Source organism: Rhincodon typus, chromosome 23 (genome assembly GCF_021869965.1).
Source record: "Rhincodon typus isolate 14 chromosome 23, sRhiTyp1.1, whole genome shotgun sequence".
Classification (NCBI taxonomy): domain Eukaryota; kingdom Metazoa; phylum Chordata; class Chondrichthyes; order Orectolobiformes; family Rhincodontidae; genus Rhincodon; species Rhincodon typus.
The window spans coordinates 32,144,657-32,160,264 of record NC_063354.1 but is presented as its reverse complement, the minus strand read 5'-3'; the positions used below and the strand labels follow the sequence as shown (position 1 = coordinate 32,160,264).

The following is a 15,608-nucleotide window of genomic DNA, read 5'->3' as shown; positions in this document are numbered from 1 at the left end:
GAGATAACAAGGTGTAGAGCTGGATGAACACAGGAGGCCAAGCAGCATGAGGAGCAGGAGCCTTCCTGCTCCTCTGATGCTGCTTGGCTTGCTGTGTTCATCCAGCTCTACACCTTGTTATCGCAGACAGCTTCAGTTTAATGTTTTCACACATCTAAATGACAGCACCTTTGACAATGCACACTATCAAAGCTATGATGAAATATTATCGTAGATTATGTGAATAAGTGTCTTCATGATGCTGAACCAATGGCCTACTGATTTAGAAGAGTGGCACCTAACAGAGGAACTGATAATTATATCCAAACACAAAAATGAATATTAACTCGCCAGAAATTCGCCTAACATTTAGTTATTGCCAGTGTCAATGTAAAGTTTTGTCCCATGATAAACGTTTGGCATACAGAACTCCTTGAGAGAGAAATATACCCAAAGACAAGTTGTGTCCCTGTTGTGTTACACCTTGCCATTTGTCTTGAGGATGTATTTGTGTCTAGCTGTGTCTCTGATACTCCATTATGTAAAATCCCATAAAAGGATTAGTAAATGTTTTATTTCTTCTTGCTGTTTAACTATAAGAGCTTGCAGCTCGTTTGCATGGAGTCAAAAATGTTTTAAGATTTTTTTCACATGTGGAAGTACTGATTTGTTTTAAAATTGCAAGTAAAGCTCATTTTGAAATACTTTTGTCAAATTGTAATTTAATCATCCCAGAACAGATGCACAATTTGCATTGATTTTGCATATAATGGTATATAGTGGAATGTTGTCATGTGACAACTTGCATAAGTATAGTACCAACAACATAAATATTCCAAGTGCTATCTGGTTCTCTTTGACCCTGTTTAGGAAGTTTGTAACTTTTATTTTTAGTACAGTTGACTCTTTCATATCCTTTTGATTAGATTCTGTGATATCGGTTTTACCTGTTTTAAACTGGACGGTTGCCATATTTTTTATTGAAAAATTCCACTTAACAGCAACAGAAAATGAAAATTCCTTTATTTGGGACTGAGATTTTTTCCAGGGCAGATATCTGCAGCAAAGCGTATGGGCATACATCTGGTTCCTGAGCCACTGCTAATACTGCTGTTCCGCTGTCTAACATTAGGAGCAAGCACTTCCACAAGTTGAAAGATTAGAAAAAGAGAATAAAACTTATTCCCACTTTATGGCACAACATATTAGTTCTCCACTATATTAACTGTTGACCTGTCGTTTTCCCCACTGCTGTGGTCTAAACCTTTGATCTTCCTTCTGCTTTTGCACCTGCTGCCCTCCCCCCTCCATGCCTTAATTTAAATCAACAAAGTTCTGCTATGCCATACAGCTGGACTATTTCAGAAGCAGACCAAATCAAATTTACCATGTTGTTTTAATCTGATAAATTTGGTGCTATTAAACTATTCAAATAAAAATGTTTCATTTGTCAGGAAAATAAGTAGTTTTAAATTTAGCATCTATTAACCTTATTCTCTCGATGAAAGATCATATCTAAATATTGCCCCCTTGTTTGGACTGCCCACTGGATATCTCTTGTTCCACTGTTACTGATTTAAGAAGAGCAGGAGATGAGTGGTTAATAATTATATCAGGGTTCACTGAGTTTGCTGACATTAAGTACACAAGCACATTGACTTCCAATAGTGCATCATGTTAGGACAAGTGCAATGTTACTTGAATAAATGAACAGCAAATAACCCCATTGTACATTTCCATTAGCACATAGTTCCTGCTGTTAAGATACCTAGGTCATAATTTCAAGATAACCTTCCTGTGCACTTATTTATTGACTTGTGTAAATAAACTCTACATGCATCCCAGAAATAATTTAAACAGTCAAATAATCTGACTCTGTAAAATTATAGATATGATCACGTGAATGTTAATTTATGTGGAAGCGAAATTTTGAAAACCGCTATTACAGTTGTTCATGTTGAATTGTTTTCATTTAACTGAGAATCTTTGCATGTTGCAAGTGGAAAAAAGAGTCAGTGTGAGGGAATCAAAGTTCCACATTGTATTGATGATGAAAGACTTGCATGTTAATGGCCATGTACCATTAGTAGCAAAAACTAGGTTAAAAGAAATATTGTTGTAGCTGACGGGTCCCATCATCCTCCCTTTTATTTGCATTTTGCTTTTTCATGGAATGCTGATGTATTTTATTTGCAGTTAAAACTATACAAGTCTGTTATGCTGTCCTTTGTGAAATTCTGCTCTTGTATAATTACTTAGTGATCAAGAACTTCTTGCTTGATTCGTTTATCAAAATTCCTTTTATCTTTTGGACCTTTTCTGTCAAAGAAACACAAGTTTTCAGTTGTCTTAAGCTGTTACTCTTATTTTTCATCCTTATTGAGGGTATCCCTTCACACCACTCAGCCACAATCAGGGTAGATATTTGAGTGAATGTGACGAACAAACAGATATTGACATATTGGAGAAAGTATTGGGAAAGAAACAAGACATTAACTTCTGGGAGCACCAACATGAAAGATTGTAGTTAAAAAGATACCTTCAAAGTCCTCTTCATTGAATGGGGCTTCAAAGGAACAAAATTCTGTTTTAGCTGTACCCAAAACAATGTGTGATCGAAGTACTTTGATTCATTAGCTGTCTGACATAAACAGAACAGCTAGGAGGTGTGGCTTGCAGCACTGACTCAAACAAAGTACTATGTAGTCTTGCACCTGGTGTCAGTAATGTAGCAGCAACCCAATCAGCAATTGTGCAATGTTCTGGGTCAATTGCATACAAATACATTGCACAACAGCTCTTAAGTCAGTTTTGTAGACTGAGTCAGTTGTCAATGAGTGCCTTTTTGTGGAGGATTTTTCTTTACCATTTGGGCTTTGAAGTAACAAAAACAGCCATCTGAAGCACATTTTAACCATTATATATTTTCAAATGTCTGAACCTTTCTGTATGTTCTCTCTTCCTAGAAAGTAGATTTTAGTTACATTCAAGAAATCTTGCATTTAGAAAGTCCGTTTTGATCTAACCAACTTGAATATACATAGTGAATCATTTTAACAGTCTATTGGTTAACAAGGATAGCATTTAATTTCTGCTAAATCTGATATTAAGAGTACGGTGAGATAGAATAATCTATAACTATTGAATATCCAGTGCACATGATCCAATTAACTTTGTCTGGAATTCAAGTTTAGACTGCCTTTCGAGATCCTTTTTTAAAAATATATTGTGGCATGCCTCTTGTAAATCTCCCCTGTCCTGCCACAAAGATCTTGAAAGGATTGTGAAAAAGTTAAACACAGTTACTAGCAGAATGTTCCAATTTATTCTGCTGGCACTTTTGAACATAATTGTTTCTGGTAGTTTTTTTTTGTTCTCTCATCAAAACAAAGGATTCCAGGAAATCCAAATAGTCATAGAATCTTGCCGCATGGAAGATGGAGATTCAGTACGTTATGCCAGTGTAATTTCTTTGAAACAATTCATAATTAAAAATTGGAACCCACACTCTATGTCCTTTTCATGTTTTGCGCAACTGTCTGCAGCTCAAGTGCTGGGCAGGTCACTGATCGTGGTAAATTGTAGCAAGTTTCTTTTAAAGGTATAGTTATCTTCATGAAACCAGGGGATAGATGCCACTGTCATCAGTCTTTTCATGATACAAAAGCAGTTCTGGACTGGCACGCATTAGGCATGTGTTTAATATAGTCACTCTGTATATTTCACAATGTTTCATGAAAATTGTTGCGGTGATTTACTTGTATTCTAGTTTCAATTGAAAATAACACCATTGTGCAAATACAATCACTTAGCAATGGGTGAAATTCAATATTTAAGGAGTTTAGATCTCTATATTTTACTCAACATGGTATGTTCTTTTATTTAGTTTCATCTCAATTTATGACTGAGGTTTGAGTTGAGATTATTCATTTTATGCAAACCACCTGCTGATAAAGATACTTTCTGCTTTAGGAAAATACATTTATTAAGAGAAACATCAACATGACTGGGTGGCGATGGTTGTTGAAATTCTCCAACTATTCTCAACTATCCACTTGTGTGTAGCACCATGTACTATTGATCACAGATCTTTGGTTATTTCTGTTTCTGTGTAGTTCTGTTTCAAAAGGTAATCATGGTTGATGCATTTCCTGATAGATTTACAAGCATATGAATTAGCAGCAGGAGGACATCATTCAGTCTCTCAACCTGCCCCACCATTCAATAACAAGTTAGTAGATCTGATTTTGGCCTCAACTCAACTTTCCTATATATCCTATGTAGCCTTTGGCTCAGCTTAAATAAATTCAATAACTCTGCCTCCACTGTTCTCTGAGGAAGAGAATTCCATTGACTCTCTCATTTGTTCTGTTATAAATGGGAGACCCATTATTTTCAAACTTTTATCACCTAATTCTAGTCTCTCTCAAATGAGTGAATATCCTCTCAGTATCCACCCTATCCATTTGCTTCAGGATCTATATGTTTCAATGAGATCACCTCTCTTTCTTCTAGACTCCAATATATGCAGTCCCAACCTTTCATCAAAAGAAAACTCCTCCATCCCAGAGCTTAGACAAGTGAATCTTCTCTGTACTACTTTTAATTATGTTCTGACTTAAGTAAAAAGGTGTAAGTTAACTTTACAAAACTATATTGTAAGTATATTCAGAAACCATTTATTTAGGTTGCAGTACTGCAAATTATAATTTTGGTTTTCTTGTGGTCTTCAATTTAAATCTTAAAACATGGGCTAAACAATTTGAGAAAATATTCTGTAGTGTGAAGGTGCTTTTTCTGCATACTTATTCTGTATAATTCTAGGTTTGACTTCCTGTTGTGTTTTGAAGATTGATCTTGGCAGAAAGTTTTTCTTCATTATGTTAAACTTGAATTTGCTTCATCAAATTGATAGTGTCTAACACTGTTCCATTGTAATTTCTAATAGTTCTTTGAGGTGCCATTTGACTCGAACATGAACAGGACGAAGAACAGACCCCTGGTCAGAGGACAAATTAGGTTGGTCTCCATTCAGCATTGTGCTTGTTACTTTTTTAGAATTTCATGATTTTTTTTTATATTTGTAAGCTTTGAAACATTTGTTAGCACATGGTTCATGTTAACTGCACAGTGTGATACTGAGCAATACAAACTTTGATTTCTCATCTGTACTGAATTACTGAATCTTGGGCTAATAGAGGGCTCGGAAGTACAGAAGTAGAATAATCATTTGTTGCTTCAACAGTGTGCAGTACAGTCAATCTCCTCTTGCCATTCAGCTCTTGAAATCTATATAATGAAACCATTTCATGGTGTCAACACTGGCTGCTTTAACAATAGGATGCTCCAAATGTTTTCTTAATAGCAAGAAATTAAAAGCTATCGAGAAACCGAGATTTAGGTGTCATTGTATTCAGATCTCTAAAGGTTGAAGCACAAGGGACAAAAAGTATCCAAGATCGCTGGAAGTATTGCCCTTTATCTTCAGGGAATTGAATACAAAAGGGAAGAAGTTGTGGTTCTGTTACACAAAGCTTTGGTAAGATCCTTCCTGAAATATTCTATTTAGTTTCGGGCACTACCCCTCAGGAAGGATATATTCGCCTTGGAGTGGATACACTATCAATTCAACATCGTAATACGAAGGCTTGAGGCTTTAATTTGTGAGCACGGGTTACATAAGCTTCGTAATTCCTTCAGTTTAGCGTTGAAGATATTCTAATCAAGGTGTTTAAAATAGAAAAGGGATTCGATTGGGTAGGTATTGAGAAACTGTTTTCATTGGCAGGATGTTCCAGACATATAGTTATAATCAGAAAATTATAATTAGGCCACAAAGGAGTGAAATCAAAAAAACATTTATTTCACTCAAGATAGAGATCTGTAATCCTATATTCCACCCCATCCCCATCCCCAAACCCTTACTGAGGGAGATTAAAAATTTCAAGACTGAGTTTGATAGATCATTACTGAGCAAGGGTACCAACAAATGTGGTGTCCAGGTACAGATCAGCCAGTATTAGGAGGAGGTGATTGCAGTTCCTATGATATTGGTATTTCAAAAAATAAAAAATGGTGCTAACTTATTCATTTACATGTGTTAATTGTTACATTGGTTTCACATTGATTTGCATTAATTTTAATTACTGAAGCTTTGATTCTTCAAATCTTATATTCACACTTTGTGATATGTTAATTTACTAGCCATACTACACTCGAACCTACTGTCCGGTGGTAAAGTGATTTTGTGCCTGCCTTACCTCTTAAAATAATTTTATGGATATAGCTGTACTATTAGATGGAAGGACTAAAGGGAAAATGAGGAGGCAGTGAGCAACTGGATGCATGACAAAACAATTACATGAAACATAACAAAGCACACTTGCTGTTCCTTAATGATTAAGAGTATTGTTGGAAGTGGCTCCGAGCTACTGTAATATCACGAGAAAGGACCAGATTACAGAAGCAGTGAGTGGTGTGATTAGGTTTCTTAGGAATTGTTTTGGGCATATTTGCTTGTCAACTCAATAATCAGAAAATATATTGTTGAATTTTCACTGAATTGAAAAGCAATGTAATCTTATTGGAACCTGGGCTCAATTGAAATAGAGCATTATGTATGCTTTCCAATTTTAGAATAATGTGATAATTTCTACTCTGTAATTGTTCGTGCAATGCTTTTGCAATATGTAATAACCTTTTATGTATTTTGATGTAATTAATATGAAATATGTGTATATATACATCAAAAATAACTAAAAAGCTGCAATCTTTGTCACACGTAACCTATTTTTTCAGTAATACAACAGATTGTTTTGTTTGACCTGTGACATTTACCTTGGATTCAGTGATAGTAATAGCAATGTATTTTGAGTATTCCTGTTTCTTTCAATGAGTACTTTCGAAATGGAGCCTTTTTTCTATAAAAGCACATGTTCCCTTTTCATTAACTCTTTCAGCAGCTCCAACCGTGATTAACGTTTAATCTAACATCAGCCCAGCTGAGATTGACCCTAATATTCTCCAGTTTGATTACTGATTTTTATTGAGACATTCCATTGCAATTGAACCAGTTTATGGTTGAAATCGGTGCAATTTTAACATTTTTTAAAAAAGAAGTGTACAGTTTTAGTTTTGTGTTTACACTATTCACCTTTTCAAAGAATTTTACCTGAGGTACTTGGCAAAACAACATGACATGAAACATAGTTATTAATAGCTTGTGAAATAAAACCAATAACCTGACATTTTTTAAACAAAGTGTCAGAAGGGATCCTGTCTTTGAGAGCATATACAACATAACAGTTTTGTGATTCATAACAGAATTCCTGCCATGTATTAGCTAGATGTGCTTGTTGCTTTTGATCTGTGCCTTCCCAATTTATTAGCACAGTCTCCTGTATTATTCTATTGTGCTTATGTCTCATAGATATAAAAGTTTTAAAAAATTTATGGCATTGTTTTATAGAATTCAAGAGCTTTCAAAACCTTAAATTCTTAAACATTAATCTTGCACACATGCCATTGACCCCTCACACCTCAAGTCATTTTTTTTTTGGAGAGGCTAGGGGTCCTTGCATCCAGAGGCATACAATGCAGGTTTCTAACACATTCATTATTGGCCTGTGCACTTGATAGATTTGACTGTATTGTACCACACACTGTGTTAGGAAACATCCCAGATGCTCATCTATAAACTTGGAGTCATGGTTCGTTTTGCTAAAAGGCGCTCCATCTGCTTTTGTTGAGGAGCTGAGAAGAAGGTTTGACTCCTAATGGAGCCATCTTCACTGCTGCTGCCATCTTCAAAAGGTCAAACTGAGTTACTTTGGAGTTTTATACCATTGTGTACATCTTGCCATCGTGTCCTATTTGACACAAACCCACAATTTATAATTAGTGTCAGCTGGGCAGTTGTAATTCATAGCATCTACTCTTAAGTCATAATTTTCTAATGCATTATTAAAAATTTCTTGTGTCTTTTCTTTACCTCTAATGACTTGTGCTGTTTAAGTACATTGTAGCTTTCTGTTACAGGATTGGACCAATAAATCTACACATTCAATTTTCTTTGGGTTCGTACTACACCTTTACGTTGTCTCAGAATAAATTATGCCTATCTGGCTTAATATCTTCCCAAACACCACATTCTGTTAGTTGAGAAATTATACTTTTTGTAAATGAAGAAGCATCTTGAAGAATTCACAGAGTATTCAAATTATTTGTGAAGGTTCTTGATTTTGTTGCAAATATTAAAAGTAAAATTCACAACATTTGTTACTGAAATTCCTCAGTATTTTTGTGTGTTGAAATGTATGCACCTTACTTGATAGGAAAGGAGGAGTTTTCTTCGGTACATTATAAGATTGAGTGCTAATGAAACACGTGGATTTAAATCATTTTCCACTGGTTCTTTTGGTGTCATAGGTTAATGGGTAGGTGGTTACGTAGGCTTTCACAGGATACAGCTATTTGTCATACTCCATTCTGTATGTTTAATATGAAATAACAATAGAACAGGAGAACATTACTAACTTGAAACCACATCTTCCCCTCAAAAAAAAATTGCCACACTCCTTTTCAACCCGTCTAGGTTAAAATTATTGTTTAAAAAGTCTTCAACTTGAATGCCCAGTCCAACTCACTTGACCGGTGTTATTATTAACTGCTTCATAACACCTGCTATTTCAGGTCTCAGACTTGCCCTGCAAATGCTTAAACTGGCATCGATCCTGTGTTCTGCTAAGTGTTTAAGTCTGGAAGCTTCACTGCTGGTCCGTTAGGTCCCAAGCAGCATTTGTAGCTGATAAGGATTCTGGACTTTTTGGAGACCTATTCTAATAAAGCTTTTAGTTAGCTTTGTGGATATAAGATTTGAAATGATTGATCTCTACGAAACTACATCAAAAATATTATGCATGAAATTTGTCCAAATTAGCAAACTTTTTGAATTAACGTTAAACCCAACTTGTCAAGAAGAGTACTTTACATCCCACATTTGAAGAGATAAATTAATAATTTTCCTACACTGTACAACTTAAACCCCGTTCGTGTTGTCTTTCCCACCTGGTCAATGCAGATGCAAAACTTCCAGTTTTATCCTAGCTACAAATCCCATTACACACTGATAAAACTAATGAAACATGGTACTTTCATCATCTTGCATTGCACATGCCAACTGTTGTCACTTTACTGAATCCATCATATACAAGCCATGATTATCAGTTTTATCCTTCCTTCTAGATTTCAATGGAGATAAATCAATACATTTGGACTCATTCTAGTTATACACCTTGTCAAATATAAATGCATTGAGGCCAGGATTCCACCGTCTTTCTAACAGCACAAGTGAACATTGTTGTTTAAAATATAACTGGACAGATAGTATTTAATTTCATTAACTATATTCTGTAAATTAAATAACCTGCTCTGCTGTGAACAGTATTTCCTTTTCTGTTCCAGTGCCATTTATTCCACTAATGTTTTCGCTGCAACTGTAACTCATGCTAAACATTGAGTCTAGCTTGGATTTAGATTCAAGTTTAAGGTGAATAGAATGCATGTTATTGACTATGTATCCTCAAAATATTTTTGTATTAATTCAATGCATTATTAATATGCATCTTGTTCACTTTTCAACTCACCTTTTCTGATATGCCAAAAAGAAAGTCATGACTGTTTTGAGCTAGTTGAGCCAAAATGTAGAAGTGCAGAATGGCATTGGCTCACTATTCATGTAACCTCTTTTCTTTTTCCTCTGTTTTCTGCATCATCTTTTTGTCATAGCTCAAATTGACAACTTGCCCCAAAGGCATTCACAGACTTAAATCCTGTTATATTGTAGGGCTTTTGCTGGGTACCAAGATTCTTCTGCAGAGCTCAAAACATCCTTAAATGACAAATGTTCTATCAATCTAATGCAAATTCATAAGTGCTTTTGTGTTATCGTAAGATATCAATTCGCAATGATTTTGCTTCCTTTCATCCGTTAACATATAATGACAGCCTGAATCCAGAGAGTTTCACCTGACTCCAGAATGAAGTAGAGAGAGATTGTCAAGAGTAAAGTCAGACTCTAAATCCAGAATTACCTCTCGTTATTTTGGTAGCAATCCACAGCAAAAGTTATTTAGCACCAATACTATGCTTGTAAATACATTCAAGCCTTAACCACAAAAAAATGTTTTTACACAATTAAAATTTGTTGATTTTAGATTTAAATGGAAAATGTCATTATGCAGCAATTCAGTTACCTAGTAATTCCTGTTATCATAATAGTCTTTCCAAAATACTCCATGGCATGACAGGTCAGTTTGATAGTTTCCATGGCACATTCCATTGATCTTACCTTTTGCACTGTCCTCATTATTCTCCTTTAAAAGCATGTCACCACTGTCTGTTTGATCTCTAGAGCTATGACCTGTTATTTCCCTTTCACTCTCCATAAGTTTTTAGATTGGGGGTGGTGGGAAGTGACAGGAATTCATTCCAAATTTGAATTTAAAGCCTCTTAATGCAGAATATCCTTTTTCCATCTCTATCCCCATTCGTTTGGAAGTGAAATACTCAAATACGATGTTCAATGCAGTTCTTCAATTTGCAGGCAACTTCCTTCCTGGAATTTTTCAAAAGGGGTTCACTTCACTTGCAAAAATAAATTCTATTTCATGGACACTATCCACTCACAATAAACATGGCTGAAGAAAGTCATTTGAATCTTTAGCTGATCCACCCAGGAAGTGCAGCATCTAAGGTTTTGGAGTAGATTTGTAGCTCAGGTTGTGGGTGTTGAGGTTGGTTGGCTCACCGAGCTGGTTTCTTGTTTCACAGACGTTTCGTGACCATGCTGGGTAACATCCTCAGTGCAGCGTCCGATGAAGCATCGATGTGTTTTCCCGCCTGGTTTTTAAACTCTGTGGTCCGTTGAGATGGATTGCCTCACTTCCGGTTTTCCTTCGTAGTGGAATGTATATGGGGTCGAGTTCAATGTGTTTATTAATAGCATGCTTCGAGGAGTGCCAGGCTTCTAGGAATTCTTGTGCCTGTCTCTGCTTAGTCTGTCCCAGGATCTTGGTGTTGTCCCAGTCGAAGTGGTGGCTCTCCTTGTCCATGTGGATTGAGATGAGTGAGTATTGGTCGTGTCTTTTTGTAGCCAGTTAGTGTTCATGTACTCTTGTTGTTAGTTTCCTTCCTGTTTGTCCGATGTAATGTTTCTCGCAGTCTCTGCAGGGGATCTTGTGGATGACATTGGTCCTGTCCATGGTGGGGAGTGGGTCTTTAGTTCGGGTGAGCGGTCGTCGTAGGTTTGACGTGGCCTTCCAGGTTTTAAAGGATAATGGATATCCAAAGAACTGGGTCAGAAGATGCCTACGCGAACAGCATCAGAAGAAGACTACACGCCCCAACACACTCATCACACTACCCTACATCATGAACACATCGGAACTCACCACAAGACTCCTACGACCGCTGGGCATCAGAGTGGCACACAAGCCCACGTCAAACCTACGACAACTGCTCACCCGAACTAAAGACCCACTCCCCGCCGTGGACAGGACCAATGTCATCTACAAGATCCCCTACAGAGACTGCGAGAAACACTACATCGGACAAACAGGAAGGAAACTAACAACAAGAGTACATGAACACCAAGTGGCTACAAAAAGACACGACCAATGCTCACTCATCTCAATCCACATGGACAAGGAGAGCCACCACTTCGACTGGGACAGGCTAGGCAGAGACAGGCACGAGAATTCCTAGAAGCCTGGCACTCCTTGAAGCATGCTATTAATAAACACATTGAACTCGACACCATGTACATTCCACTACGAAGGAAAACCAGAAGTGACGCAATCCATCTCAACGGATCCCAAAGTTTAAAAACCAGGCGGGAAAACACACCGACGCTTCATCAGACGCTGCACTGAGGATGTTACCCAGCATGGTAACAAAACGTCTGTGAAACAAGAAACCAGCTCGGCGAGCCAACCAACCTCAACAGTGCAGCATCTTTGGGACAATCTCAAAATCCAGTTGACTTCTAAATGGCTCCAGGGTTTTCATTTTCAATACTATATTCAGAAGTCCGTTCTGTGTGTTGATTATTCTTATAAATGCATTTTTGATATCAATCATAAAATTGAATTTTGCTTTGTTTTACTGACTGCTGAGGAAAATAATCTAATCTTAATATGTGAGTAAACTATGGGACTAAAACTTGCCTCCAGACTAAAATTTCCCCCAATACTAATTAAAAATTATTTCAACATGAAGCCTGGTTATTATGAGTTGGTTATCTAGTTCAGTGGTATGAAATAAGGTTATTAATTCCTACAAGCTGACCCCCTTTCTTTTCTCACTTGTAGACTAATTGGACTCAGATTATTAGTGAGCCTCAACATGGTATATTTTGGATTTTATATCAGTCTGCGTTAGTGAAACTATATTTCAAAAACAATTTAGATATATCGCATAATAATGAAGATGTAATACTGACTTATTTATTCACTGCTAACTTGAAATTTTAAATAGGGTACCTATACTTCATTGTAAGTCATTTTCAAATAGATTGTTCTGCTGTTCTGTGCTGTATCCCGAAGATGTGTGCAGTTTTCCAAAACAGTCATGATTGTTTTGAGTGTTTCATACATAGTTTCTGTACCCGATTGGAAATTTCCTTGCTGCTGCCATGAGATGCTTAAATAATTACTGGATTTGTTTCTAAAGGGAAACCTACCATACCTATTGTAATTATTGTCGTTTTGGTCTAATACTTATATTCCAAGCTTTCCCACTCTGATTGATCTTGTAATAAGATCCATCTCATCTTATTTGATAGCACTCTCACCACTGCTTCAGGTCTTGAACATATAATGTAGGCTGACAGTTCAATGCAATAGTGAGGAAATGCAACTGTTAAACTGAAGCCTCATCTACCTGTTCAGATAGGCATAATATATTTGGCCAATATTTACCTTTTAACCTCTATGCCGGATAAACCAAACAGATCGTTTTGCTGTGTTCAAAATGCTCATCATATATGCCTGCATAACAGCAGTGACTGCTCTGCAAAAATACTTTATTGTCTTTGAAGCACTTTGTGATATCACAACGTTGTAAGATCTTACACAAGCACAAGTCTGATTGTTTGGAAGAAATGTTAATTCAAAATTACACCTTCTCTCTTCGGTGTAAAAGATCCCATAAAATTACTCCGAAGAAGAACATAGTGTTTTCTCAGTCACTTGGCTTTTATTTATCATTCATGTCATATCCCAAGAGCACAATGTGGTCATTTATCTGGTACTGTTCATAAAATACTGGTGTGCACAAATATACTGCCACGTTTCACTACATTACAACAAAGACTACATTCCACCATTGAAATTGCAAATAAAATGTTTTGTCAAAATATATACCGATTTTTCACACAGATTTAGTGCCCTATAACCTGGAAACCAAATTGTACTTAGTTTTTGGAGAATTATTGTTTCCAGAAAACAAACTGCAAAAGTACCATAGTGCAGCAGGCCTCATTGTAAAGTGCTTCAAGGTGTAAAAATCTGTTACTAAGTGGATTGAAGTGTTACTTGGCTGTCTACATGTTTAAAAGTTAACATCTCCCTGTAGTGGTTTGTGGAAGCTTGCAGGATAAAGGATAAGTGGCTGTTCAGAACAAACTGAGTCTCTATCATCACAGCACTCTGCCCATCCTTCAACTTGCTGAAAGTTGCTAACCATCCTGACTTGACAGGTTGGTGAAACTCCACAATGTTCCTGGCTTAGTCTGGGATGATGGATAGGAAATCAGGCCTGGCCATACACCAGAACCTGTTCAGGCCATGCAATTGTGAAGCAACACCATATGCCCCAAGAAACCTTTGTAAAAGATACTGTCGTCAACATTTACCACACGAGAACCCTACCACCTTGGTTTCTTTGTTTAATTAACTCTGTTATTTTCTTTGTTCAACAACTTGTTTCACAATGAAAGAATCAGATTCTCAAAAAAAAATGCGAAGGTTTGTGACAACAATCTTTGGACAAAATGTGTGAAAGCAAGCTGCTTTTCAGAATCGCTTCAAAATGGTTTATTCTGTTGCCAATTAATCTGTTCAGTTTTAGGTAATATGTCAAAATTATCTTTTCCGTATAGCATTGAATTTCTCTTGAGTTATGCAGAGAATGTGTTCATTGTTCAGCAACATTTACGGTAGCGAAGTTTAAATTAAGATAAAGCAAGCTAATTTATCAAAAACCGTGGCAATGTTGCAATAAATCTCCTGTTGTACATTTTGCTGTGCTTAAGAGCAGACTAAAATTTAATAGATTATTTACGTAGCATCTTAACTATCTCAACATCCCAAAGCACTTCGCAACCAATGACATAGCTTTGTGTAGTTATTGCAGTAATACATTGACTTGTACAATAAAGGCAAATTATGCTGTACTTGCTTTTGCCTAAGTGAATATGGTATATGCATCATCCAAAAGTGTATCTAAGGTACACTAACGCATAACTTTGGCATTATAGTGAAGCATTGAGTCTCGAGCTCAAGTGGAATTCCTTGCGCCTAATAGTTCCACAATTGACCAGCTGATGGCAGGGCAGATAGAGTCGCGTGTAGTTCATACTCAGCGACTGAAGCAGAGGAATGAATTACAATATTAGAATGGTGCCATCACCTAATGATATTAACATTTGATTCTGTTCCTCCTACCACTTGAATGAAAGGGTTTTTTTGCCCTTTTAACTTGCAGCCAGCTAAATTGCACTGCTAACAACAGAAATTTGAACATCGGAGATAGTAGGAACTACTGATGCTGGAGTCTGAGATAGGTGTGGAGCTGGATGAACACAACAGGCCAGGCAGCATGAGAGGAACAGGAAAGCTGATGTTTTGGGTCTGGACACTTCTTCAGAAATGCGGGAGGGGAAGGGGGCTCTAAAATAAATATAGAGGGGGGAGGCGATGATGGAAGGTGGATAGAGGAGCAGATAGGTGGAGAGAAGATGGACAGGTCAAGGAGGCAGGTATGAAGCCAGTACAGGTGAGTGTAGGTGGGGAGTTGGGATGGGGGGGGGTTGGTCAGTGAGGAGGGAGGGGCGGGTAGGTTGGAGGGAAGACTGACAGGTCAAGGAGGCGGGAATGAGGCTAGTAGGTAGGAAGTGGGGGTGGGGTTTGGTCAGTGAGGTGGGAGGGGCGGATAGGTGGGAGAAAAGACAGACAGGTCAAGGAGGCGGGGACGAGATCGGGGGTGGGGAGATTTTGAAGCTTGTAAAGTCTAAATTGAGACCATTGGGCTGCAGGGTTCCCAGACGGAATATGAGGTGCTGTTCCACCAGCCTGCGGGTGGCATCGTTGTGGCACTGGAGGAGGCCCAGGATGGACATGTCATCCAAGGAGTGGGAGAGGGAGTTGAAGTGGTTCGTGACTGGGAGGTGTTGTCGTTTGTCACGAACCGAGCATAGGTGCTCCACAAAGTGGTCTCCAAGCCTCTGCTTGGTTTCCCCGATGTAGAAGAGGCCACATCGGGAACAGCGGATACAATAGACCACGTTAGCGTATGTGCAGGTGAACACCTGTTTAATGTGGAAGGTTTTTTTGGGGCCTGGGATGGGGGTG

At 37.5% G+C, this 15,608-nt stretch overlaps 1 protein-coding gene across 1 annotated transcript in view; it reads left to right on the top strand.

Annotated features, from left to right (window-relative positions):
• The window catches only part of LOC109927178 (protoheme IX farnesyltransferase, mitochondrial), a 117,666-nt gene that overhangs the window by 88,087 nt on the left and 13,971 nt on the right, over window positions 1-15,608 (top strand). Inside the window, exon 4 of the mRNA XM_048611125.1 lies at window positions 4,928-4,998. Coding sequence (XP_048467082.1) covers window positions 4,928-4,998 — 71 coding nt within the window. The remainder of the gene's footprint in view (window positions 1-4,927; window positions 4,999-15,608) is intronic.